This window comes from Galeopterus variegatus, unplaced genomic scaffold (assembly GCF_000696425.1).
Source record: "Galeopterus variegatus unplaced genomic scaffold, G_variegatus-3.0.2 Scaffold708, whole genome shotgun sequence".
NCBI lineage: Eukaryota > Metazoa > Chordata > Mammalia > Dermoptera > Cynocephalidae > Galeopterus > Galeopterus variegatus.
The window spans coordinates 215,499-239,409 of record NW_007726819.1 but is presented as its reverse complement, the minus strand read 5'-3'; the positions used below and the strand labels follow the sequence as shown (position 1 = coordinate 239,409).

Sequence of the window (23,911 nt, the reverse complement as noted above, 5' to 3'; positions counted from 1 at the left end):
CGGGCTCCGTAGCGTCCCTCCCAGCCGGAACGGCGGCCCCTGCGGTGCGACCGAGGTGGCCTCCTGGACAAGTGCCAGCGCTCGCCCACCTGAAACCGGCCCTGGGCCGCCATGCGCGACTGAGCCGGGGCACAAACCCCAGGCACGGCGCCCGCAGCGGGGCCCTCCTCACCGGGGCGCGGGAGGCGGACGGGCCCTTCCCCAGGTGTGTCCCCCGCACTAGGCATATGGCGGCATTGGCTTGCTTTTCTCACTGGGGAGTGTCTTGGTAGGGGCTTCGGACGAGCGCCTGTTTGAGTTGGGGAACTCTGCTTAGGACGGAGAAGGGGCGCGGGACGGGGTAGGAGTCGTGAGCCGCTGGGCGACAGAGAGGCACTTAAGTTCACCGGGATTGAAGGTAAGGGCTTCTCACAAACCCTCTGGTCACCTTAAGCAGGCGGCTCCCACCATTGGTGGACCGGGACTGGTCACCAACGACCTGCTCTGCCCACTCCTACCCCTTTTACCAGCAGGTTGAAATTCGTGACGCATTCCAGGGAGTCGTGTTGTGGTTCTTGAGGCTGAAGAACATCTTTGACTTCTCTCGGGCCACTTTTAACCTAGTTCTCACCATCTTCAGCCACCTCCTGGTTTCTGAAGGTAAGGAGGCCTCTGAGGGATGGTGATAGATGGTGGGAGAAGAAACCAACCTCTGCTCCCCATTGCTGCCTGAAAGGTGAGCAATGTCAGATGCTCAAACCAAGGCAAATTAAGTAACTGACTCCAGGTGGTAGAGCTGGGATTAGAACCTCTCCACATCCTTACCTCCGTTTCTGTCTGGTTCAGTGTCCTGTGGTTGTAAGGGTTGGACTTGGGGAGCATGAGAGCACCTGGATGTGCTCATCTGGACCTGTCCCCCACTGCTTTGAGGCCAGGATAGGACTGTGTTCCCTGAGAAGGTGCCATATTTCCCACCTCCAGTCAGTCCCCTAACAAACACTGACAGTCATCTGTGGTTCTGAAATCAGCATCTTCATTGGTCAAATCTAAAAATGGCACTAACTTTCTGTCTTGTGGGGAAATACAGTCATTTAAAAAAAAAAGTTGGGGTTGGAGGGGGAGCTTATTTTCTTAAAGAAAAAACAAAAAGCAAACAAAAACTCAGAGATGCTTTTCACTTTGTTTCTGGAATCCAAATTTTGCTCCAGTGTTTGTTCCATACTGCAGATAAAAGGAGGTCACTCCAATTGCATCACAATTATTTCCTTGAGACTGGCTGTAAAAGTTAATGAAGAAGAGTATGTATGCATCCCTGGAAGTCCATGCTGGGTTGCATTTGACGTATAGGGGTGTAAATCAAGTTTCCTGAAAGGAAACTCAGGTGCTCAAGGACTGAGCACTCAAGTTTCCTGAAAGGTCTGTGCCCTTGGGAATGGTGGGCATTTTGGAAAAGTCACTAAGTTCCCAGGATCTCTGCTGCCCCTTCCTCAGGTTGTCAGACTCTGAAGCCTCACAAATGGGGAATTAGAGCAGCTGAACTGACTGGCCCAGCAAACCCAGAGGACTGACCTCCTGGCAGGTACATTTTGCTTCATTGGTTGATGCCAGATGCCATCTCCCACTAAACAGAGGCATCTGCTGTTGAGCTAGGAAAAAGGCCTCTCAAACCATGTGGCTTAACGTCCACCCCCAGATACTCTGTCTAAGAAAGCCGCTTGAATCTTAGGACTCGGCTATGTCAGTGAAACTGGTCCTCAGGGATTCTGGGCCGCTTCTCTGAGAGAGGCAGGAGGGCCATGTGCTGGGGGTAGAAGAGAAGCCCCCACAAGGGCTTCAGGCTTGCTTGCTTCTGAGTTTCACTGTGCCTTCTGTCCATGAGGACAGATACTCTTGTCTCCTGAGACTCTTTCCAGACCTTCCCACCTCCCTGTGCCCTCTCCTGCTTTGGAGATGGTGAAACCACTGCCATTTCTACAGAGTCTTCCTTGGCTGATCTCTGGGTCTGGCCTAAGGAGGCAGAAAAAAGTTGCTTGTGTGTCCAGTTCCAAACTTTTAGTAAAAATGTTTTGACTCTGTTTACTAGAATATAATTGGTGCCCCCCCACAGGTCACTTTTGTCCAAATAAAAATCAAGTAAATGACCCTTAAAAGAAGTATTTCTGGAAGCTATAGTAGTACTTTGTTTATGTGAAAAAGTAGGACCAAGTCTTTAATGCACTTGGTACTTGGATGTTCATAGACAACCCTTAATCCCTCTGGGGGAAAGTCATAGTTTTTCCAGAACTGAACCACATTCAATCGAGGTTGAAGGGAATGTGCTTGCAGTTGTGATGCTGCAAAAACCATAGGAGGTTTTATCAATAGGCCTGTCCGGTACAGACCAGGAAGCAAGAACCTTCGGGTTTGAGCTGGCAAGCTGGCGTGCAATTGGGGATCAAGACTTTTTGCAGAGGGTGACTAATTAACATTCACTACAGAACTACTGGGGACTTGACAGATAGCCAAGATCTGGTTTAGTTTTTCTTTCAGAAACATTTTCTGTGGCAGGCCCCTGGAAGACAACTCTACTAAGGTCATAGATGCCCAGTCCCCATGGATAAGAAAACAAAAGCTACTGTGACATGATGTAGGGCTTTGTCCTCTTTATTTTCTTTTTACAGTTAATTCCACGCATAAAAGACTTCATAAAGCACTATGGCTCTGGCTATACCCCAAATGAGCTGCTGAGGATGGAGTTGGCTATTCTGGACAGACTGCACTGGGACCTCTGTATCGGGACACCGCTGGACTTCTTGACTATAGTGAGTATGAGGAGTTTGCAGAGTCTACCCGAGACTCATTTGTGCCTTTGGAACAGTTGTTCACAACATCGGATGGCAAAGCACAGGCGTGCACACGTCCTTGCACATGCACCACGGTGAGGTGACCCACAAGGCTCACGACATACAGAAGTGTGAAAATGTATCTTAAATCCAACACAGTTCCACCAGACTCCCACTTCTAAACGACATTAAATTAACTTTACAAAGATTTTTAGATGGCACTGTTATGGTGAGTTTCTCTTTTAAATGCACACTGCAAAAATATTTAACTTTCCATTCTATGAATATTGTACATAAATAGCTGTCTGCTTTTGCTACACTTTACACACATTCACTTAGCTGTCTTTATTTACCTACACACAATCCTTATTGAGGCTTTAGACCATATTGATCTGGCACTTAAAAAAATATCATACATTAGTTTGTATTTGTTTTAGTTAGGGGAATGATGGTCATCCTTCAGAATATGATTCTGTTAGTAAGGCAAAATTATGCAATGGAAAATGTCATGGGATTTTGGTCTGTTATGAAGCATGAAGATTAAATCACTAAGGGCTGTTTCATTATGAAAACTGGCCACTGTTGCCAAGTTGCAGAGTTTCTTCTCATGTCAAGCAGATACAAGTAACTTTTCTGCTACCTTGATCTCGAATAGTATGTTTCTATTTTTCAGAACTGAAACATTGTCATCTAGATACTTTAGGCTCATAATGATCATATCACACAGCAGACTGTCTTTTCTCTCCAGGGTTGAAACAGCTTGGCCACAGAATGGGCATTAAGCCTCAAGCCCCTTGTGGAGCTTTGGATGGGAATGAAAAGGGTTGGGCAACATTTGATACTCCCTGCTTCCTGATGGAAATTTAAATTGTTTGCACTTTTGGTCATTAATATATGAAAAGTATGGGGTTTTCTGTTCTAACATTAAAATCATAGTTTCCAATTCCACGCCCTGGTGGTCCTGAGCTGGCCCCATGTGGTGGAGCTGCTGCCTCAGAGGAATCCTTCCCTCCACGTCGCATCCCTGACCAGGCAGCTGCAGCACTGTATGGCGGGCCACCAGCTGCTGCAGTTCAAGGGCTCCACACTGGCCTTGGTCATCATCACCTTAGAGTTGGAGAGGCTCATGCCCGACTGGTGTACTCCTATATCTGATCTGCTAAAGAAAGCACAGGTAGACATCAACTTTGCCCCAGACTGAGCTCTGAGTTTTACCTCTTTAGCTGACACACTCTGCCCCCAAATGGTACCCATGACCTTTCTTGGCCCTTGTGGGCTCAGAAAGGTGCTCTGGCCACGATAACTCTGTGACGAGCCTTCGTGAGGGCTAGGCTTTCCACAGTTGGCCATGCTCTTTGAAGTCGAGTATGGGACATGTGTTCTCTTCACTGGACCATTGGGGGTGGGTTTCTGTGACAGTGAAAGAAACTTTATCTCAATGGCAGCCCTTGTAGCCAAGAGAATGGCAGGGGGGGGGGGGGGGGACAGAAGGGGAGATGGACATATTCAACTCAGGAGGAAACAACCCTGAGCTTAATATTGGGGAGTATAAATTCCAGGCCCCTCACGCTCTGTATGAGTGTATGGTGCCCGGCACTGGGGTACCATGAGTCAGGTGTAGGGGGTCACAATCCCTCAGGAAAGATAGGTTAGGATGAAATGCTTAGTTAGACTAATGATCATTTTACTGATGTAGGACATGGCTGTCCCTCAGATGGTAGAGTTAATACTCCTAAGTTGGGTGGTTAGACCTTCCTGAAGTTGCTTTGTGTTAACATTATGGCACTCAACTGCCTATTTCTTAAAATGTAAGATAGTTCTATTTCAGGGATGGCCATTCAGTTTTAATACAGGTCAGCACTGAGTAGTACAACTGCTGCAAGGAACCTGTAAAGCAGCAGCTGAGAAGTTTTTAGTCATCCTCCTACACTGACAATTTTCTGTTTCATCTGCCAACCAGCCTCTCTACCCCTACCCCAGTGCCTTCAGAGAATGGGAACCCTTCTTGCTTGGACTCCTATGAATTCTTTGGTTTTATGACTCCTGTAACAAGAAGGGAAGAAGGCCCTGGAAGAGCAACTGAGAAAAAGTTCCTGACAGTCCTTAGAAGTGGGGGAGGGGGAGGCAGGTCGGGGTCTGTAGATGTAAGAGTGGTTGGACAGACCATGACCCTGCCTTTGCTCCCTCTTCTTTGGGCCTGAAACCAGGAGGAATGAATGAATGCTCAAACTACAGCTTGTTTTTCCTTCCTTCTCCAGCAAGGGTTGGTACTGGCCCCTAAAAGAGCTGGAATATGAGGCCAGAAGGTGGGCATTGCTCAGGGATGAAGGGCCAGAGCTGGGCAGATCCTTTCAACTTCCTAGGCTTATCCCAAACACATGTGCAGTCTTTCAAGTCAGCTACCCTGCCTGCCACTCCAAAAATGGGACAGTCTCTACAGCTACATTTATCCTGACATGACCATGACATATGCCTTCTCTTCACAAGGACTAAATTATAAAGTATGCTTTGTTTAATGTACAGTAACTTGAGCAAGCTTTAAGCATACTTTTCCTTTATTAATCTTAAATGAAGTAGTTTAAATTATTAGTTTAACTAGAGAAATTTTATGCTAACCCATGGGTATTACAGGTTAACACCTATGACGAGGAGGTGAAGCTCTGAGAAACTTTTGAGATGAGCAGGTTCTGAGGCCGAGCCTGTTCCAGCCACTGTGCTGCCAGGAAGAGGAGGGGGTTACGAGCATGGCTGTGAGGGAGAAGCCAGCTGTCTCTCTGAAGCTGTGATACTATAGAGCCATTCTCTAAGCAGTGGAGTCCAGCTGACAATGATGCCAGCTGGAGCTGTGTAAGTAGTGTTGGGGATATGAATGACTGAGCCACTCATTTAGAGGTGGTTTGTGAAGTCTTTCCTCTGTGAACAGTTTTTTTGTAAATGTGCTAAGCCATGGGGGATGGGGGATATGATCTATTACTAGGTGCAAAGTGGTCAAGGGCCAGAGGTACTATAATTGTCTATACTACAGAATCAGTGTACATTTCTATCTTTTCTTGACACACACTTCCTTGTTGGAGCTTTTGCAAAAATAAACTTTAATTGCTTTCAATGCTATCTGAATCTTATTTTGCATTTATGGGATGCTGTGCGTTTAGATTTGCTAGAGTCAAATGTACTTAGAACACTATCTCCTAGGTCTCCTAACAAAACGGTCCTCTAGTCCAGCACCCATTTGACAGATAGAGACGCTGAAGGACAGCATGCTGCTCATGGCCACAGCTTCCAGTGGTGGCCATGACTGCCTCTTCCTCCTCCTTCCAGTGAGTGGGCAGTAGGTGGGGCAGGAGCTCATCCTGAGGGCCCACACCAGCTCTGGCTGTCTCAGGCTTTGGGGAACTGCTGGGAGGCATCTGGACCTCTTAACCAGGTGGCTCTGGATATAAGCTGGGTCCCCAGAGCTGATCCAACTTCCAATCTCTTGGAGAAAGTAGAAAGTAGACCTGTGAGCCCCAGTACTGGGATAAGGGACAGCACTGTTGCTGTACCTGGCTGTAAATGTAAACTCTTCTCTGGGGAAGTTAACTTTTGTACTGCCAAAGTGCCACTTGTGAATTTTTTTTTTTTAAGTCTTGAATGCTGTTCAAACTTGCCTTGGGATCCCAGGTCCCATCCTACTCCCCTCTAACATTTTTTTCCTGATATGAGGTACTCATATTCCACCACAGCTAAGAGACTGGGAATCACTGTTGGAGGAGAAATATGGACACAATCCATCTTCTTTTTATCCTCACCTACCGAAGGCAGGGATTGGCAAAGAAATGAGACTGCGGAAAGTGGAGATGGGAGAAAACTCAGAGACAGATGCTATAGCAATGGGAAAGGCAGCTGGGCTCAGGGAGGCAGAATAGGGGAGCATCATGGACCTTTCTTAAACTTGTCCAAATAGTACTTCCCCCAAACGGGTGAGCTGAGTTATGCAATGTTTCCAATGTTTCCTCTACCGGGAGGCCCTTCTCCCCCTGGTTCCCTGGAGAGTCTCTGTCCTTCAAAGCTTGGTGAAGACTTTGCCTCCCACAGGTAGAGTTGAGCTACACCTTCATTAGGCATGTCTGCATACCAGTCTCCCTGCCAGGCTCCCCAACCTCAGTCCTCGTTTTCTCATTTTGTCTTCCCAGAATCTACCTAGTGCCCAATGGAGGAAGCTCCTCAACAAATGAACCCATGTGCTTGTTATCACTTCCTTCTACCACCAGTCTGCCTTTCCTCAGCCAGACATTGGCCTGTGCCTCAGAGCTTCCCATCCCTACAGAACCATATTGGGTCCACCAGCCCACACTGTCAGACAGTCCACTTTAACACCGGCCACATTTCCATTGTTCTCTCATCATCCCATTTGGATGCCAAGGAGCAGCTATAGCTCAGCAATTAAGAGTACAGACTACCAATATTCAAATCCCAGCTCCTCCTGGAACTTGCTGTGTGACCTTGGGTAATTACTTACTGTCTCTGTGTCTCACCTATAAAATGGAGAGAATAATGGTACCTAATCATGGGATTAGGATGAAGATAAGTTAATGCATGTAATGCACTTCAGAGCAATCCTGGCACACAATAAGCACTCAAATGTTAGTTGTCCCATGATAAGCCTCCTTTGGTAAGGATGTAAGCTCCTCGAGGACAGTGTGTGCCTTCTCCCGTGCCCTGCACCCAGTTGCCCAATAAAGATCCACGGGCCACAGGCAGCATATTCCCTTTCCTAATTGTGACTCTTTCCTCAATCCCACACCCTCCCAAGAGCCTTTCATAGATGCCCATAGCAGGATTCACTATCGAAACATAATTACCATGGAAGTAGATTGACCTTTACAAAGTTCATAGAAAAGACAAGCTGTGTTTTACCACAACTGTAGCAGATTAATAGGCTCAGAAAATATGTTATATCAGAAAAAGCAAATGCCCAAAAAAGACACCACAAAAACTCAAAATAAATGCAAAATTTAATGAAAAAAAAATGAATACAAAGTGAATGGAAAGGAACAAAAACAGTCAATGAATGACGGAGTAAATGAATTAACAAGTGAAGCAGTTTTAGAAAAGCATGTTAACATAACACACTAGCAAGCCACACTTCCCTCAGGCCTGATAGCCAGTAATATGAGCCCCACTTAACAGAGGACCCACACATAGACATATACAAACATATGCAGTCAGTCTGCACAATGTCTAGACTCAGCTTACCCATAACTAGGGAGATCATACATCCTGGTTTGCCTGGGACAGTTTTGGTTTATTCCTGTTGACCTGGCATAATTATTAACAGCATCCCCTTTCTCTCTCAAAAGTCCTAGTTTGGATAATAAGTTATATGGTGATTCTACCCAAAGCAACTTGATTCATGAAAAACAAGATAGTAAATGCCAACATGATCCTATATGACAGTCATAATAATGCCGACAAGTGACAATGAAAAAAAAAGAGGGGTAAATCAGATCCTGCTGACAGGGGTCACATTCCAGGACTACCAAGGATTAATTTGGTCTCAGCTAAAGATGACAAAATCCCAGACACAAACAGCAGGGGGAGAGGTGGAGTGAGGCTTGCTAAAGCTGACGGGACCTGTGGAGGCAGCTCAGACCCCAGAAAATGCAAGTCTGTCAGGGCTCCCCAGAGATGCTGGGAAGGTCTTGCAGTATACCTGGGGCACCGCCTGCAGGCTGCAGTGGATGGGAGGCAGAATCTGCCCACTCTAGAGTCTCTGTGTTGGCCCTAGAACCAGGAGTCCTCATTGCTTATGTAACCAGTGAACCTGCTGGGTCATTGAGCCTTGTTTTCAGAAATATATTAGCCAAGAGAGACTATCATAAAGGTCATGCTTTGACCTAACTGAATATACATTCAGACATATAAATTACCCTAAGATGCACTACTCACAGCCCACATTTGCCTTAGATATGCTCATTTACCTTTTTAGATACTCATACTGAAGCATCAGTTTTCAGTCACAACCAGAGGTGGGTTTTTTGTGAAGCTAATGAAGCTCAATCTTCAGGACACTTTCCCAAGGCCCTAGATTTAATTTTATATCATACTCTTTTTCTTAAATAAGTCTCCTAAATAGTTCAAGCTTTCAGCCCCACAAATCTGGATCCACCTGTGGTCATGGCATAACACTTGGAGATTTTTCACTTTGAACATCAGTAAAACTCCTGGCATGTGGAGCCCCTCACATGTAAAGTCTGCCTCTTTCTGCCGTGCCTCAGTGGAAGCATGCAGTTCACCCTTCTGCCCCACTCTGAATGGAACATCATCCCAGAAGGGCAGGAGGAAGCCAGGACACGGTCCTAGAAATCAATAAAGCAGGCCAGGCAGGAAAGGGTAAACAGTAAGGGGAAGGAAGATAAGGGTATGAAAAGCAAACTGTCAATCCGGCAATAAATGAGCAGCACTTCCTAAGGCTTCTTCCAGCTAGAGTGCGCTAGACTGTGAGCTCCTTGAGGGGAGCACTGAGCGTTCCTCTGGGTAGCCCCAGTGCCTAGCACAGTGCTTCACCAACATTAAAGGACATCCTTCCTTTCATCTAATCATTTTTCATCTCTCATTTAGCCAGGTCATATTCTCAACTCTGATATTCCTGGTAGCTTGAAAACCAACAGGAGCACAGAAGAACGAATGCTGCTAGTATGTTCTTAAAATGTTGCCCTTTAGAGTACAGCTGAAAGGGAAAAGCTCCTTTGCTGCTAGTTTACTCTTAAATTGTCTACATATGTCAGACACCTTCATGTCTTTGCCCTGTGACTCAGCCAGGAAAGAAGAAACAATGACCTCGAGGTAACAGCCTTTTTCCCCACTGAGCACTCTCCATTTGCAATGTGCAGGATTGGTTTGGGAGTCTTAATTGGAGTCAGACACTTAGCACACACACATAGAGTTGGTCCTGGTTTATAGGTAGCACCTCTGGGGCACAGAGACAACGGCTTTGGGCTGCTGTTCCATTTACATTCACAGTAAAAACACTGGACATGGTCTTGTTCATGTTCCATTTTCATTGTAAAGAAATTCCAAACACTGTCAGTACAGGATGTTTATTACCCACCTCTCCCTGTATATTATAGGGGTGCTTTATACATAAGAAAGGTTTAGAGATACTTTTAGTTTTAAAAAACCAGGGAATCTGTGTTACTTATGAAAATAATGGGAGAGGATATTATTTGTCTTTATGCTGGTGCCAAAATAAAAATTTAGAAGTGTTTTAAAGTTATTGAAATTAAGCTCTAGGTTAGAAAAATTAATTAAAATGAAGGGGAATCAGATGAATTTTGCAGCATGTATACCAGACCACGTGGCTGCACCTAGGGCACCGCATGAGTTGCCATCTTGACGCTGAACAATTAGGCCTAGCATCGCCGGTTGGGGCCTTCACTAGAGCGGCACATATAACTGCTCCATCAAGGGATAGTGACACTGTAAATGGAAGACCAGCCACTGGCTCTGAAAAAAATAAACCTCGTAAGTTTTGGATTCCAGCATTCATGGCTTTAACATGTTTGCATAGAAAGGAGTGGCCCACCAGGCCCAGGGCAGCCTGGGGCCAGGTTGGGGGCAGGTTGGGGGCAGGGGTGCAAAGCAGGCTGTAAACACTGGAGTCTGTACCGGCTCCCAGTCCATCCTCGCACCATGTTATGGGAGAAGGGCCACAAGGTGTAACTCAAGCAACTTAACACATGAAAGTCTAAGTCCACTCTTGACATGTAAGTCTGTGCGTGCGTTAACTGAAAAATAAAAATAAAACAAACAAAACAAAAACACATACATTAACAGTTACACAGACCAAATCAAACAGAAGCAAAAGACCACAAGATGGACACTGGGAAAGGGCAGGCAGTTTGGCATTTTTGGACGAACAAAGCAGAGAATTCGCTTCAGTTTGTGGCATCCCAGGCTGAGGGTCAAGATCTGATTGGGAAGTAATTTTTCAAAAATGGATTAAAATTTGAAGAATAAATACAATCAATCAAAGCCAATCAACTAAATGGTCATAAAAAGTATGCCCCCACCCCTACCCCCAAAAATCCACTCCTGACTCGCCCTATTCCTGTGAGCAGCGTGAGAGAAAGGGGTGCCCAGCCACCCTACCTACCCCACCCCTGGCCTCTGCAAGGCCAGCATGGGAAGAGAGTTCTCTTCCACAGGCCAAACTGACTGAAGCTTTCTGGCATGTCCAGCAAACAGAAAAGACCTGTTTTCCAGGCCCAGGCCTGGAGAACATACCAAGGAGTCCAGGCCACATGGAAAAGGCAGGGAGACCAGACGCCAGTGACAAGCCCCCACCCTGAGAGCTGTGTTGGTGGCCCAGAAGCCAGCCTGCACCCCACCCCCACTATCCCGAGACCCTGACCTGGCCACAAGTTCTTGTCTTCAATTTCTGAGTGGTTTCTCCATAGCTTACTTCCTGGGGGCCCTGCCTACCTTTTCTTTAACAAGACAGCCTGGGCCAAGTAAAACCAGATTTCTGAGCTGCCAGCTTGAAACCCACAAAACCCCCACATTTCACCAAGCCAAGAGCTGGACACGGGACCATGGATGGAAACAAATGCAAAGCAGAGGGGAAATTCATATGGCTGAGGAGAGTGTGGCGCTAGGGGTCTCCCTGGGGACAGTCAGGGGCTCATCTGTCCCAGCACTGCCAGCAGTGGGATAGGACCACCAGGCATGGGGATGGGGGAGACTACAAAAAGGAGAGTCTGTCTCAAAGCAGAGGATAGGCCTTAGGAACGAGAATTGGCATCTAATTCCTAAATGCCTGGTTCTGTGCCCTTGGCCTTCCCCAAGGAGAAGCCTTTTAGTTTCTTTTCCTTAGCATGTGTCCTTGTCTCTTTGAATATATATACTGTGTGCTTTGGTAGATAAGTGTCTGAGTCTCTGCATAGGATGGAGCAGGAGAGAAAGTGTGATGGTTTGCGTGGATGCCTGTGTGCACATGTGCTGTGTGGGTTAGGGGATGCAATACTGTGGATGGGGCAGGTGGAGTGCTAAAAGCCAGCAACAGCATCCCAGGGCCACAGCTAACTATGTACTTCATGGCCCAAACCACTACACTCCACTGCCACCAAGGAAGGAGGGGCCTTGGTACACACATCCCCAAACATTTCAGGAGGAAATGGAGCCAAGATTGAGGGCCAGGTGGATACACCTGCTTAGTTTCAGGGTTGGCAAGAGAAAGGATGGTACCTAATAAGGCCAGTGGCAGGGAGAAGCAGGGATGGCCAAGATCCCACAGGGGTGGCGTGGGACTCTGAATGAAGTGGGGTGGAAGAGGGAGATCCCTGGTAGCCAGGACATCCGGACTCCAGCTAAGGGTGTGAAAATAGACTATGGAAACCACCAAGGAGAAGTTACTCAGAGCTGCCCCCACCTGGTCAACAAGTTGGTTGCAGTCCTGGAGGTTGGGGAAGCCTCCCTGCTGTCCTGTCTTTCTCTGACCTCTCAGAAGGAACAACTCCAGCCTCTACTCCAGGGGCAGCATCCTCCCTAGCAGAACCCACAGCGCCCCTAAAGGGAGCTGCTGTCCTTTCTTCAGCTCCACGTGCCCTTCAAAATAGGTGTGATCATAGTGTCCAGGGGGTCAGTGCTGGCTGGGCTTGAGTCCCTGCTATTCTCCATCACCACCTACCAGCCAGTATGAATCCCACACCCACTGCCTCAAAGACTGATGAAGGATGTGCCATGACTGTCCAAGCAGAAACCACAGGAGCTTTTGGAACCTGGCTGGAAATGCTGATATTCCCAGGCCCTGTCCATCACTTGTTCCGAAAGACCTTCCCTAAGACCCCTACAGCTACACCCTCTCAGCTGCTCCTGCCTGTGGCCCAGCCTTCACCACATTGCAGCAGAGTCCCCAGCTGCTGCAGGAGAACAAAGGAGGGAGAAAGAGAGAGCAAGAGGGAGGGGGAGAAAGGGAGGAGGACTGGGAGAAAGGGAGAGCCTGAGGGGAGGGCGAGGGAAGAGGGATAAGGGAAGGGGAGAGGCAGCGCTGGAGCACAGACCACTCGTGCAAGAGAGAATGCCCACATGTAAGAGACCCGGACCGTGAGGTATCAAGATCCCTAGTAAAGAAAAAGAAAAAGAAAAGTAAGGAAGAAAGAGGTGGGAGAGCAAGTGGAAATGAGTGAGCAAAACAGAAAAGGGGCAAGGGAGAGCAAGCAGGAGGGAGAGCAAGCAGGAGGGCGAGCCAGTGGGGAGGAGCCAGAAACAAGCGGAAGCGAAGCCGGGAGCAGGAGAGAGGAGCCAGCATGGGGAGGGCCCGCCACCTACTTCTTCTTGTCCTTGTCCTTCCTCAGGGGCTGCTGTGAGGTGGCGTGCAAGGCCTGAGACTGCAGGGCCTCAACCGCAGCCTTCCTGCGGTTGAAGGCGCTGGTCTCCTCCTCCAGCTCCCGCCGCTTCTCCTCTACCTTGCGCTTCTCTTCTTGATGGACCCGCTTCAGGTGCTCAAACTTCTCATGGAGCTGGAGCAGAAGGGGGTACAGAAGGTAGGGGGAACAGAAGATGTGGGAACTTTGGCATGGGCAGGGAAAGCACCCAGGCCCTCCCACCACCACCCTCACTGTGCTCCCCACAACCCCCAAGCCCGGCACACACCTCTCTTTCCTTCTCCTTCAGCTCCAGCTCTGTCTCCTTCACTTTGTTGACGAACATCTGCCTCATCTCTTCCTCTTTCCTCTGCAGTTCACTCAGAAACTCCTTCCTCTTGGCCTCGTACGTCTCTTGTAGGCTGTGGAGACCCAGAGAAGAGAGGCCAAGAGTGAGGTTATGGCGGAATGGGGCACAGCAGAGCCAGAGATGTAGAATCACGTGGGTGCAAGGGGTAAGAGGCTGCTGGGGTCACAAAGCCCCTGCCTGGCTCAGAAGACCCTGGAGGACAGATGCCAGTGCGGCAAGTCTGGCTGCGGCCATGAAGATAGGCTCACTCCCCACGCAGGCTGTCACCTGAAGGGCTGGCTGTCACCATCACTGTCCTGGAAGCCCATCTCCTCCAACTTGCAGCGCCGGTAGAGCTCGTAGTGCCGACTGTGGGTCTGCTCACGGAGGTCCTCCATGTTTACCCGGATCAACATCTCCCGGAGCTTCACAAAGTCGCAGTGATTCTCATTCTCCACTGGAAGCAGAAGGCATGTGGCGCATCAGGAAGGCACACAGGTGGGCACAGGAGGACACAGGACAGAACAGGTCAGGGTGCTACAGGCAGAGCGCACAAAGTCAGGGCAGGTGCACCGGTGGACACAGGAGGACACAGGATAGGTGCTACAGGCAGCAGGTGGGACAGGGTGCCAAGTTCAGGTCCCCAGCTGGGGATGTCTCTCCCCCACACACTCACCCTGCACCACTCCCCAAGGGTACTGCCGTGCTCGGACCAGCTTGTTCCCCACCTTCACCTCCTCGGTGCTGCCCACCACGGCAAAGGGCAGGTGTGCCTGAAAAGGGGCCCGAGTGTGCGTGAGTATTGAGCTGACTCAGGTTAATGGACAGACTCTCACTCACTGCCTTGGGGTTGCCAGACCTGATCAAAGGCCCTGGGGCCAGAAGCTCATTTCCTGACTCTCTTCTGGAGAAGGATCCTAGAACCTCCAAACAAGGGAGTGGGCTGAAGCCTAACCACCCTCCCCAGTGTTCCCGACTCTCTGGGGTGTTCATTCAGCCCTGGGGCTCCCCAGGAGCTGTTAGGGCTCCCTGAAACCACCTGTGAGCCTGGCTCCCTTCCAGGTTCTTAAGTCCTGGCCTCGTGCCTGCTCACTCCTACGGGTTTCATGTTCCCGCCCTGAGTCCAGATCTAGTGACACTCAAACCTGGGGAACCCCAGTGCAGGCCCAAAGCAGATTCCACCTGTCCCCTGCCCATGGGCATAGGACTGGCCAGCTCCAGATGCTCACCCATCTGTCCTGGACAAGCTAAGGCTGGAGTCCTGGGGAATAAGAGTGTCCTGAGCTGTGTCTGAGATCTGTGCTGGCTCTGAGCCCACTGGCTTCAGAGCCCTGAGGCCCTTGCCCAGTACTCACATTCATGACTGCGTTAATCTCTGCAACAGCCTCGTCATCAGTGGGAAACTGGTAGATCTGGACCCCATTGCTGACCAGCTCACCCATGATCTTGATCTTGAACTTGTGGAGCTCGCTTTTGGAGATGGTGTCAGCTTTGGCGATGATGGGAATTATGTTCACCTGCAGGATCAGGGGAGAAGATAGCAGGTCAGTTGGCTATTTTGAGCAATGGCTCTCTGACTGTGGATCAGAAGCCAGAGAGATGGAGCTGCTGCCATGGGTAGTCCTGGCCCAAACCCAGCCACCTGTGGCCATTCTGATGGGTTGTAACAATCGGCTGCAGAGCTTCTTACAGCCCTGGGTCCCACAAACCACCATCCAGCTCCAAAACTGGCCCCACAGAGCATACCCAGCTTTGACCCATAGTGTTCTGAATGTCTTAAGCAGCCTGAGTCCTGAAAGAAGCAGCAGTAGTGGAGCTGAGCTCTCACTAAGCAGGTACGATGACCCATCAGCAGTAGCCATAGGAAGATCTCAAAATCTCCCAGGCCAAGATTATCCCATTTTTCACAATGAAAATGAACTCCTGAGATGGGAGGGCAGTCATATGAGAGCTGACAGATGACTGTGGGGTCACACGCCCTCCGGGACCCCCGACCTTTCCTGTCGTCCCCGTGAAGCTTCCTTCTCCTCTCTGCCCTCAGAATACCCACTCCTTATTCACATCCCAATTCTGGGTCTTAACTCCCCTTTCCCTAGCAGGCTCGGAAGGAACCCAGGGGAAATCCATGCCAGGGAGGAAAGAGGAAGTGAAGGGAGGAACTAGATATTAGGAATTAAGAGAGAGAAATGAGCCCCAAGAAGAAGCTGAGATGGGAAGGGGGATGCTCTGGGGAGGTTCAGAGGGAGGTAGAGATAACTCTAGGAGGAGGGGAGGAGTCAGCAGGGCTGAGAATGAGACTAGCTGGAAGGAGGGGCTCAGGGCCAGACCCAGGGGACAGGGCTCTGGAGAAAGAGCCCAGAGCAATGCGGGCCCGCTGGAGCAGTAGAGACAGATGCAAGATAAAATATGGAGAGGACCAAGCCAGTGGGGCTGCCTGCAAGCCCCGACCAGTTCCCTGTGGACCACAGTGGACAGTCAAGCTGCAGCCACCACATCCCATCCCACTGGAAGGCCAGGAACCCAGGGAAACAGTGGGGCACTTACCTTGCTGTCTAGTTTCTTCATGGTCACCAGATCCAGGGACTTCAGGGAGTGCCCTGTGGGTGTGATGAAGTAGAGGCAAACATGGATCCTTGTGTCATGGTAGTCAAAGAGCGAGCGGCGGATCTTCAGCTCCTCCTGCAGATAGTTTTCAAACTGCGCGTCGATGTAGTCGACTATGGGCCTGTAACTACAGACAGCTCCATCACCCAGGAGGCAGGCAGCTGTGCCACGCAGTGTGAGGGGCTCAGAGCCAAGCCAAGCTATGCACCAGCCTTTTCTTCCTGGGAACAAATAGCTTCTGCCTGGGGATCCCTGTCTGGGTACAGGTGGTTGGCCCTTTCTCCTGATTCCTCCCCTCACCCCCAAGGAGTACCTGGTCAGTTAGTGACCACAGGACCCCAGATATTCCTGAGGGGCCCCCCTGGCCCCCTGGAGTGTGGGGCTGGACAATTCGTATGGGGGCAGCATGGAGTGGAGTGCTTGGGCAGAGTTTAGAACCCTGGCTGCGTGGGTGGGCTGGGATGAGGCCCGCCTCTTGCCTCTCATCCTTATTGATCTGATCCCCAAAGCCGACAGCATCCACGATGGTCAGCTTGAGCTGCACATTGCTCTCTTGGAGGTCATAGGTCTGGGGCCGCAGGCACACACACGCCTCATGGTGGCTGGCTTCCTCAGTCTCGAAGGTTGTGTTGAAGAGCGTGTTCATCAGCGTGGACTTGCCGATACCAGTCTCACCTGGGGAGTGGGGACAGACGGGGGAGAAGTGGATGTCTGAGGCTGGAACCAGGCTGTCCCTGGCTGGCGGCTAGGCCAGGTGGGGCTCAGATACCCTTAGCACCCTTAGCCCCATACAAGAGAGAATGGCAGGCCTCCCACTCCATCCTTCACTGTCCCCACTGCCCAGGAACTATCCCTTCCTCAGTAGCCTCAGAAATAATGTGTTGAAGAAAGAGCCAAAAGGCGGGCTTGGACACAATGTGTAACCTCAGGGAATGGGGAAGAGGCAGAGCCAGGCAGCTGTGGACACACCACTGGACACCAGCCTCCACTGGTCTCAGTGTGACCCAAGGTCCTAATGCATAGCCTGCTCTGTGCGCTACCCCCCCAGGCTCAGGATGGTCATGGGGCCAGCAGGGCTGGGGTCTGAAGCCACCAATGGCTTGGCCTGCATGCCCTGGGCAACCCCAGTTTCATGTAGCTTTAACTAGGAAGGGTTCAAAACAATCTACTTCCCAAGGGGGACTTGCAGAGGGTCTGGCAGAGCCCTTTGTGCCCTTCTGGGAGTCCCAGGCCTTGATTCACATGGAGCCTCCCTGTTTGGGCTTGTATTTGTTCATATGTGTGCTGGGGCTTCTACTACATAATATTATGATGAAAGGCAGGGTCTTTTTTACTGTAGTGTCCTTGATATATAGTAGGAATAAGTAAATGTTTTTTAACAAATAAAAAAATGAATAAATGAATCTAAACCTCTATAATAAACACCCACAGTTTAAAAAGCACTTTCATGTACCTAATCCTGTTTACTCTTCATGACAACTCTGTGTCAGGCCAGGGCTCCAACTCTGTCCTTGACCCTGGCAGAGATACCAACTAAACCCTTCTCCTGCCCCCCCCCAAAGTTTCTCTGTCTGGGAAGCCCTCTTGCAGCTAACAGGTAGCTAGGGCAGCAGCGCCCCTTCTCCCAGAAGGTTCTCATCCATCCTCTGTCTCAGGCTGGCCCCTGACCAGGCCATGACACTCACCCACACAGAGTATGTTGAAGCTGAAGCCCTGAGTGACCGACTTGCTGACCAGCTGGTCGGGGAGGCTGTCAAAGCCCACATGGCCGCCCAGGGCAAGGCTCCGGGGCTCCGGCTCTGTATTCTGCCAAGAGAGAAATAAAGCAAGGCAGTGAGCCCACCATGGAAGAAAGGCCAAGCTGGGGGAGGCTAAGCCTGAGTTAAACCTGCCTGACCCCTCTCGTCTGAATCTCAGCAAATCTCACGACATACCTTGAGAGCACCAAAACTCCAACTCCAGGCCAAGTTTCCACAGAGGGAGCCCAACCACCCTCAGGGCCCATGAATCCCACCTTGGAAAAGGCCCTTTCGCCCCATGGTTCTGCTCCACTTGGGATGGCCAGTAGGAGGCCCCAGATGGCCCCTAGATCTTAAAGCCTACCAAAGGCCCAGACTGGAGAGTGTGTATGTCCCTGCAGCCAGCTCTGAGGAGAGGAGCAATGTTGCTGCCCTGTCCCAGACCTCACAGACCCTCTGTTGAAGCAGGGATCAAGCTGAGGCAGGTGTGGCCAGACCCCTTCACACTCCACCAGAGGGGCCTCCCCAGTCAGGCTGGGCTTGTGTCCTCCATGTTCACCCCTGCTCCTCTCTCAACCAAGTGTGGAATACACACGTGGGCCCTGCTGAACGGGTCGGTCCTCACTGGGACCGACCACAGCCCACCACTGGGGCTCAGAGGCAGACTCTGAAGGGATCATGACTCTGAGGCCTCCTCCCCCTGGCCTCAATGGTATTCTCTAGAGACTCCCAAGCTCTGGATCCTGCTGCCCTCCCACCCCCATCCCAGCTCTGGTTGTTTAGACAGAGGGTTCCAGATGAGCATGTGAGAGCCTGGCCTTATCAGAAAGGCAGGCAGCAGGCCCCAAGTGAGCCAGGGCTACTGGAGCTGGCCCACAGCACTATAAAAAGAAACCATGAGGACCCAAAGCAGAAGGTCATGGTCAGACTCCAATTTGTGTGGAAGGCTTCCCTGGCTTCCCAAGGAATGGGGGTAAAATGCTGCCCTCTGAGGGAAGGTTCCCAGGCTCAGTCCCTCTCCAGGGCAGGCCCCAGAGAGCTCCATGATGGGCAGAAACATGCCTCCTCCATTCCTGAGCTCCTCTGCCCTGACTGCCAGCTAGAAAGAGCAAAGACAGGAAAGGGCAGCAGATTCAGTCTCACCTGCCTACCCTGCCCCCAGCTCCAGAGTGGAGAAAGCAGGCCCAGCTGAAGACAGCACAGGAGCTACTCATCAGAGTGGTGACAGCCCTTATGCAAATGTGGGTACAGACACAGTGGGAAGAGCGGCTCAGGACTGGACAGGACGGCACTGGCCACAGAGGGATCTCTTCAGCACCTGAGCATCTGACCTCGTTGCAGCCGCAGCCTGTTGCCTCGGCCTGAACCCCTCTGCCATTCTTTCCTTCCAACCAGAGCTCTCTGGCACTCAAACTCAGCCTCCCCTTCTCCACTACATATGCCCACCTCCCCACTGCAGCCACACATCGATGACTCCCACGTGGCCCCTTTGGGCCTCAAACAAGTCAGGGTCACCCCTAAACCTGCTCTCTCCAATGACTCTCAACAGAACCTCTGTTCTTACAGCTGATACTTTCTCCCTATGGCCTATTCCCAGGGCATCACACCTCACTATCCTCACTCAAACCAAACCCAGGTCCCCTTAAGGCTGCAAACATAACCTGACAAGGAAGTCCCAAAGACAGCTTCCACTCACTGGTTACCACATCAAAAACAATAAATGGAGGCTGGCCAGTAGCTTATTTGGTTACAACGCAGCCTTGTAACACCAAGGTTAAGTGTTCAGATCCCCATGCTGGCCAGCCACACACACACACACACACAAAAAGACAGTAAATGGAGACTGGGATGCCAGGTCAGACCCAAACCCTTTAGCCTAGCATTCCAGCCTTCCTCACAGGCTCGGTTCCAGCCAGCTGGCTAACTCTGAATTCACTTTTCAAACTCTGCCCTTCCTGGGCTCTAGAGTTCATACTACCTTCTCCCTGGCACCTGCTCTTACCTGGCCCCTAAGTGCTTACATTCCAGAACCCTCACTTGGCAGTGACCCCATTTCCTTGCACTTTTGGTTATCCTTTTTTATGCATCTTGGTTCTCCACCTGTTCCTTAAGCTTCTCGAAGTTGGCTGCAGGCTGGGGGTGATCAAGTCTTCCTTTCTTCCTCCCCTCCCCTCACTATGCCCACGCTAGACAACACTGCTGTTTATATGTTACTGAACATCATCCTGAACTGCTACTGCATTGGGCCGGCTGCCCACCTTACACAGGACTTCATTATTTAATCTCTGCTCCACCTGCTCATGGCAGCTTGAGGATCAAATGGAGGGCAGAATAGTCAGTCCAGGGCTTTTTTCTTTTCAGGCGAAACTGAAAATCTTCAAAATTTAAGGCGTGCTGTGCTTGCAGAGAAGGCTATGTGTTTATTCATCCTCTTCTTCCAAGGGTGACACAATCAGGATGCAATCCAACATCCTGGAGTCTGTCGCCAAAACCCACCAAGTCAGCTGTGTCTGGAAACCACACACACACACACACACACACACACACTCACTCACTCTCTCTCTCTCTCTCTCTCTCTCTCTGCTGTAGAGTACTTGCAGAGAAACAGAGGCCATTCTATTCCTGAGTTTTCTGCACTTTCTTATAGTCCTAGGTTCCAGAGGCTAAGAGCAGCAATGGGAGGTCTCAACATAAGCCCACCTACCCAGGATCAGCAGCCTCTGCCTGCCCTTCACTCACAAAACTCAGCTCTCTCTGTGCAAGGGTGTGGAGTACAGGGAGGTCATCATTCCCAAGCTGTCACCCAAGCAGTACTCTGTCATTCCAGGGGCCACAGACCCGGAGCAATGTCTGCTCAAGAGCCTCAGGGGGCAGTGGGCATGTCAGTCTACGGAGCACAAGTGCACACACACATGCACACACACAGAAGAATGGCCGCTGGCCCTGATGGAGACAGTGTTGCTCCCCGGTCTTAGGAGACCAATCTGACATCCTAGCTTTACTGAGGGGTGACTCTCACTAATGCCAACCTTCTTGGTCACATATTTGGCATCAACAACATGTGTTTCAAGGTGCATCACCCACTCCAGGGTACCTGCCCAGGTGTCTCTGCTAACCTGAGTGGGGTCACAGCCTCAGAGGAGCTAGCAGCCTCTCAAGCATCTCCTGCATGGCCCTGCTACCATAACTCAGAAATAGTCAGGTCTTCCACTGGCTCCCAGCCCTGCAATTTGGTGGATAAGACCACAGATCCAACTCCAGGGGTGGGAGCCAGTCAGCACGATCTCATGGTTGATTCAGATACAGGCAAGTGACCCAGGTTGAGCCTTTATGACCATCTTGTGACCATTAACAGAGCTAGCCTAAGGCTGAAGTCCACTCAGAGGACGGCAGAGCCAAGAAAGTCACAGAGAAGAGAGACAGCCAGTGCCTCCCCTACCCCTGAACTTTTTCCCTCTATCCTTGGCCATAGATCCCCTTTACTGCTTTATTAGTTGAGTGAAGTTATCAATTACTTGCAACTGAAAGCGTCTGGACTGCTACAGTCTCCAAAGTGAAACTCTTTGGATGCAAAGGAACAGGGAGAAAGCAAGGAGAGGGAGGGAAGGTGCGGAAGGTAAAACATCTCAGTGTTCACAACCAAAGGAAGGAATGGGTATCAGAGATGACACCAACATCTTGCTGAGGATCACCATGTGTGAACTAAGCCAAGTGATCTACACAGTCTCTCACTTAGTCCTTTCTCATACTGTGTGGCAGACACCATTATTATCCCCATCTTACAGGTGAGGAAACTGAGGTACACAGAAGCTAGGGAATGAATCAGGGCAGAGCACAGATTTGAAAGCAGGCCAAGCCCTTACCCCAAACCACTCTCTCCCCAACTCATTCAGTCAGTCACTCAACACATACTCACTGGACACACCTGCTGTGTGCCAGGCGCTGGGATGGCTGTCAAATGAGAAGATGAGGACAGCAGATCCTTGCCTTCAGGGGCCCAGTCCAAACTCAGATGCCTATAGAGGCCAGGCAGGTGACATAAATGGATGAAGGGGGGCAGTACAGTAATAATGATGGCAAAGATGACAACAGTAGCTAACATCTATCAAGTGCTTGCTCTGTGCAACTCTAATTCAATCTCATTTAATCCACACATCAGCCCTATGAAGCGGGCTGTAATATCATCTCCATTGTACAGATGAGGCAATTGGGGCACCAAGAGTTTAAGTAATTTGCCCAAGACCACACTGCTCAGGAGGGTGAAGCCAGGATCTGACTGGAGACAGCATGACTGTGAAACCCACACTTCTAGCCACATTGCTCTGCTGCCTGCTGGATGAACGACAGCCGCTGACTTGGCTGAGTGTGGGGTCCCTCAGGGAGAAGTAATGGGGAGGTATAACAGAGCCGATGCTCACGCTGTTCATGGTGGCCACGGTTCCACAACTCTAGTCAACTGTGGGAATGCAGGAATGGTGTTGCCAAGTCTTCAAATTTTTCAAGAGAATCCAGAAATTCACATTTTTTATATGAAATCCCTTAATTTTTAAAGGTTGGCAACCAATACAAATTGAGAATAACATCAGGGCCCAAGACAACATTTCAGGGGCTGGTGCAAAGGCCGGACAGTCTGCAACCTAGGTCGGTAAGAGAGTGAGCTGGAAGGACGATGAACCCCTCTCTCCATTTCTGGGTCATGAAGACCCACAGTAGTCTGTTCCAGCAGGAGGAGCCTTAAGGGTGAGGGGACACTTAACTTGAGACCCTGGTGAGAGGCCACCCTGCAACTTCTGGCCCTTTGCATATACCCAGCTCCCTGGGGTGCTTACTCAGGGGGCTCTAAATGTCTTCAAAGCCCCAGGACAGAGAGAGTTGGCAGCTCTGAGCTCTACACACACAATGACAAACTCCATGGGGCCATTATCCCCTCTCTAATCACTAACAAGTTTTTGGCTCCTGAGCCAGGCCCCAGGCTTCTGTGTCATCATTTCTTTGGCACATCAAAGACAACAACCAAAATAATAACTGCTCAGGCCAGCCACGTCCTCCATGCCTGGCTGTCCAGAACAAAGTGGAGAACAGCATTTTGTTATGCAGCCCAGTGGATAACTAGGACGTCCTTTTCCTGATCAGGAAATGCTCTGTCTGAGCCTTCTGGAACAGCCCTAATCGCTAGCCAAGAGGGGCTGACCCTTTTACCAAGAAGAGAGGTGAGATTTGGGGAGAAACCACATTTCACGGCTTGCCCACACACAAAAACAGGCTTTTATCCATAAGGAACTGGAAATCTGCTAAATGTCTAACCAGCAGAGCCAGAGAAGCTGTAGATGAATAAAAACCACTGAGATCAAATTTCCCAAACTAGGTTAGTTGTTGGGGTGGGAGTAAAGACAATACCCCACCATAGGTATATGTGGGTCCTGAATCCTGGACAAAGAACAGCCCCTGACTCATGGCTTCCACAGAGTTCCATAGCATTTTGGACTTTGGACTCTTTCTTTCCCCCTAGGTTCCCATGCCTAGCACCTACTTGCCTGTGCATCCAGCCATGCAGACAGGAAGCCCACCCCCCAGGAGAGTTCCAGCCCTGGGGGAGGTCCTTTTAAGTTGTTGAGCAAAGGACCCAGAAATCATTGCACCACTGGGAGCCTTCTCCACCCATGTTGCTGCCACAAACCACCCTACCCCTAGCTCCAGCTACTCCCAGCAGTCTGGGCCTTAAATAGCCAGAGCAGAGGCCTCTGGCCAGAACCCATGGTGGTAAGCACAACTGTCCTTGAGCCCAAGAGGAATCTGAGGAATTTTCCCAGAAAAGGCTTAGGCTCTGGTCCCAGGATTCCACAGCAAGCCTCTAAGCCCAGGTCAGAGGTTACGGGAAATAACCAAAGGGACATATGTGGGAGGGTGGAAGTGGGGATGCTGCTACCCTCGGCTAGGAGAGAAGAATAGAGGTAGGATATGCCTGTCCCAAATCAAGAGGACACCTGGGAACCAGAGTATCTCCTATGGTGGCAACAGAAAACTTGATGGAAGACACAAGCAGGGATGAACCTTCACAGTGTCAGCATGGTGGCA

The 23,911-nt window shown here is 50.2% G+C and overlaps 2 protein-coding genes across 3 annotated transcripts in view; one reads left to right on the top strand and one right to left on the bottom strand.

The window, feature by feature from the left end:
- The window catches only part of CCNI2 (cyclin I family, member 2), a 6,949-nt gene extending 1,037 nt beyond the window's left edge, over positions 1-5,912 (top strand). The window contains 8 exon segments of the mRNA XM_008571654.1: positions 13-205; positions 317-397; positions 510-636; positions 1,202-1,281; positions 2,640-2,779; positions 3,697-3,725; positions 3,728-3,975; positions 4,655-5,912. Of these exon segments, the coding sequence (XP_008569876.1) occupies positions 13-205; positions 317-397; positions 510-636; positions 1,202-1,281; positions 2,640-2,779; positions 3,697-3,725; positions 3,728-3,975; positions 4,655-5,002 (1,246 nt within the window). The 3' untranslated portion in view covers positions 5,003-5,912.
- Positions 5,913-7,777: 1,865 nt separating this feature from the next.
- Positions 7,778-17,903, bottom strand: SEPT8 (septin 8). 2 transcript variants are annotated; one of them, XM_008571637.1, is made up of 9 exons: positions 17,783-17,903; positions 16,577-16,772; positions 16,038-16,224; positions 14,849-15,010; positions 14,170-14,266; positions 13,782-13,950; positions 13,434-13,566; positions 13,110-13,300; positions 7,778-10,286 (listed from the first exon to the last, which is right to left on the bottom strand). In XM_008571637.1, exons 2-9 carry the CDS (start codon positions 16,741-16,743, stop codon positions 10,244-10,246), a joined length of 1,149 nt encoding a protein of 382 aa, XP_008569859.1. In that variant the 5' UTR covers positions 16,744-16,772; positions 17,783-17,903; the 3' UTR covers positions 7,778-10,243. The 2 variants fall into 2 exon arrangements, with proteins under 2 accessions (XP_008569859.1, XP_008569858.1); XM_008571636.1 differs by having other exon boundaries at positions 7,778-10,567; positions 17,783-17,893.
- Positions 17,904-23,911: the final 6,008 nt, after the last annotated feature.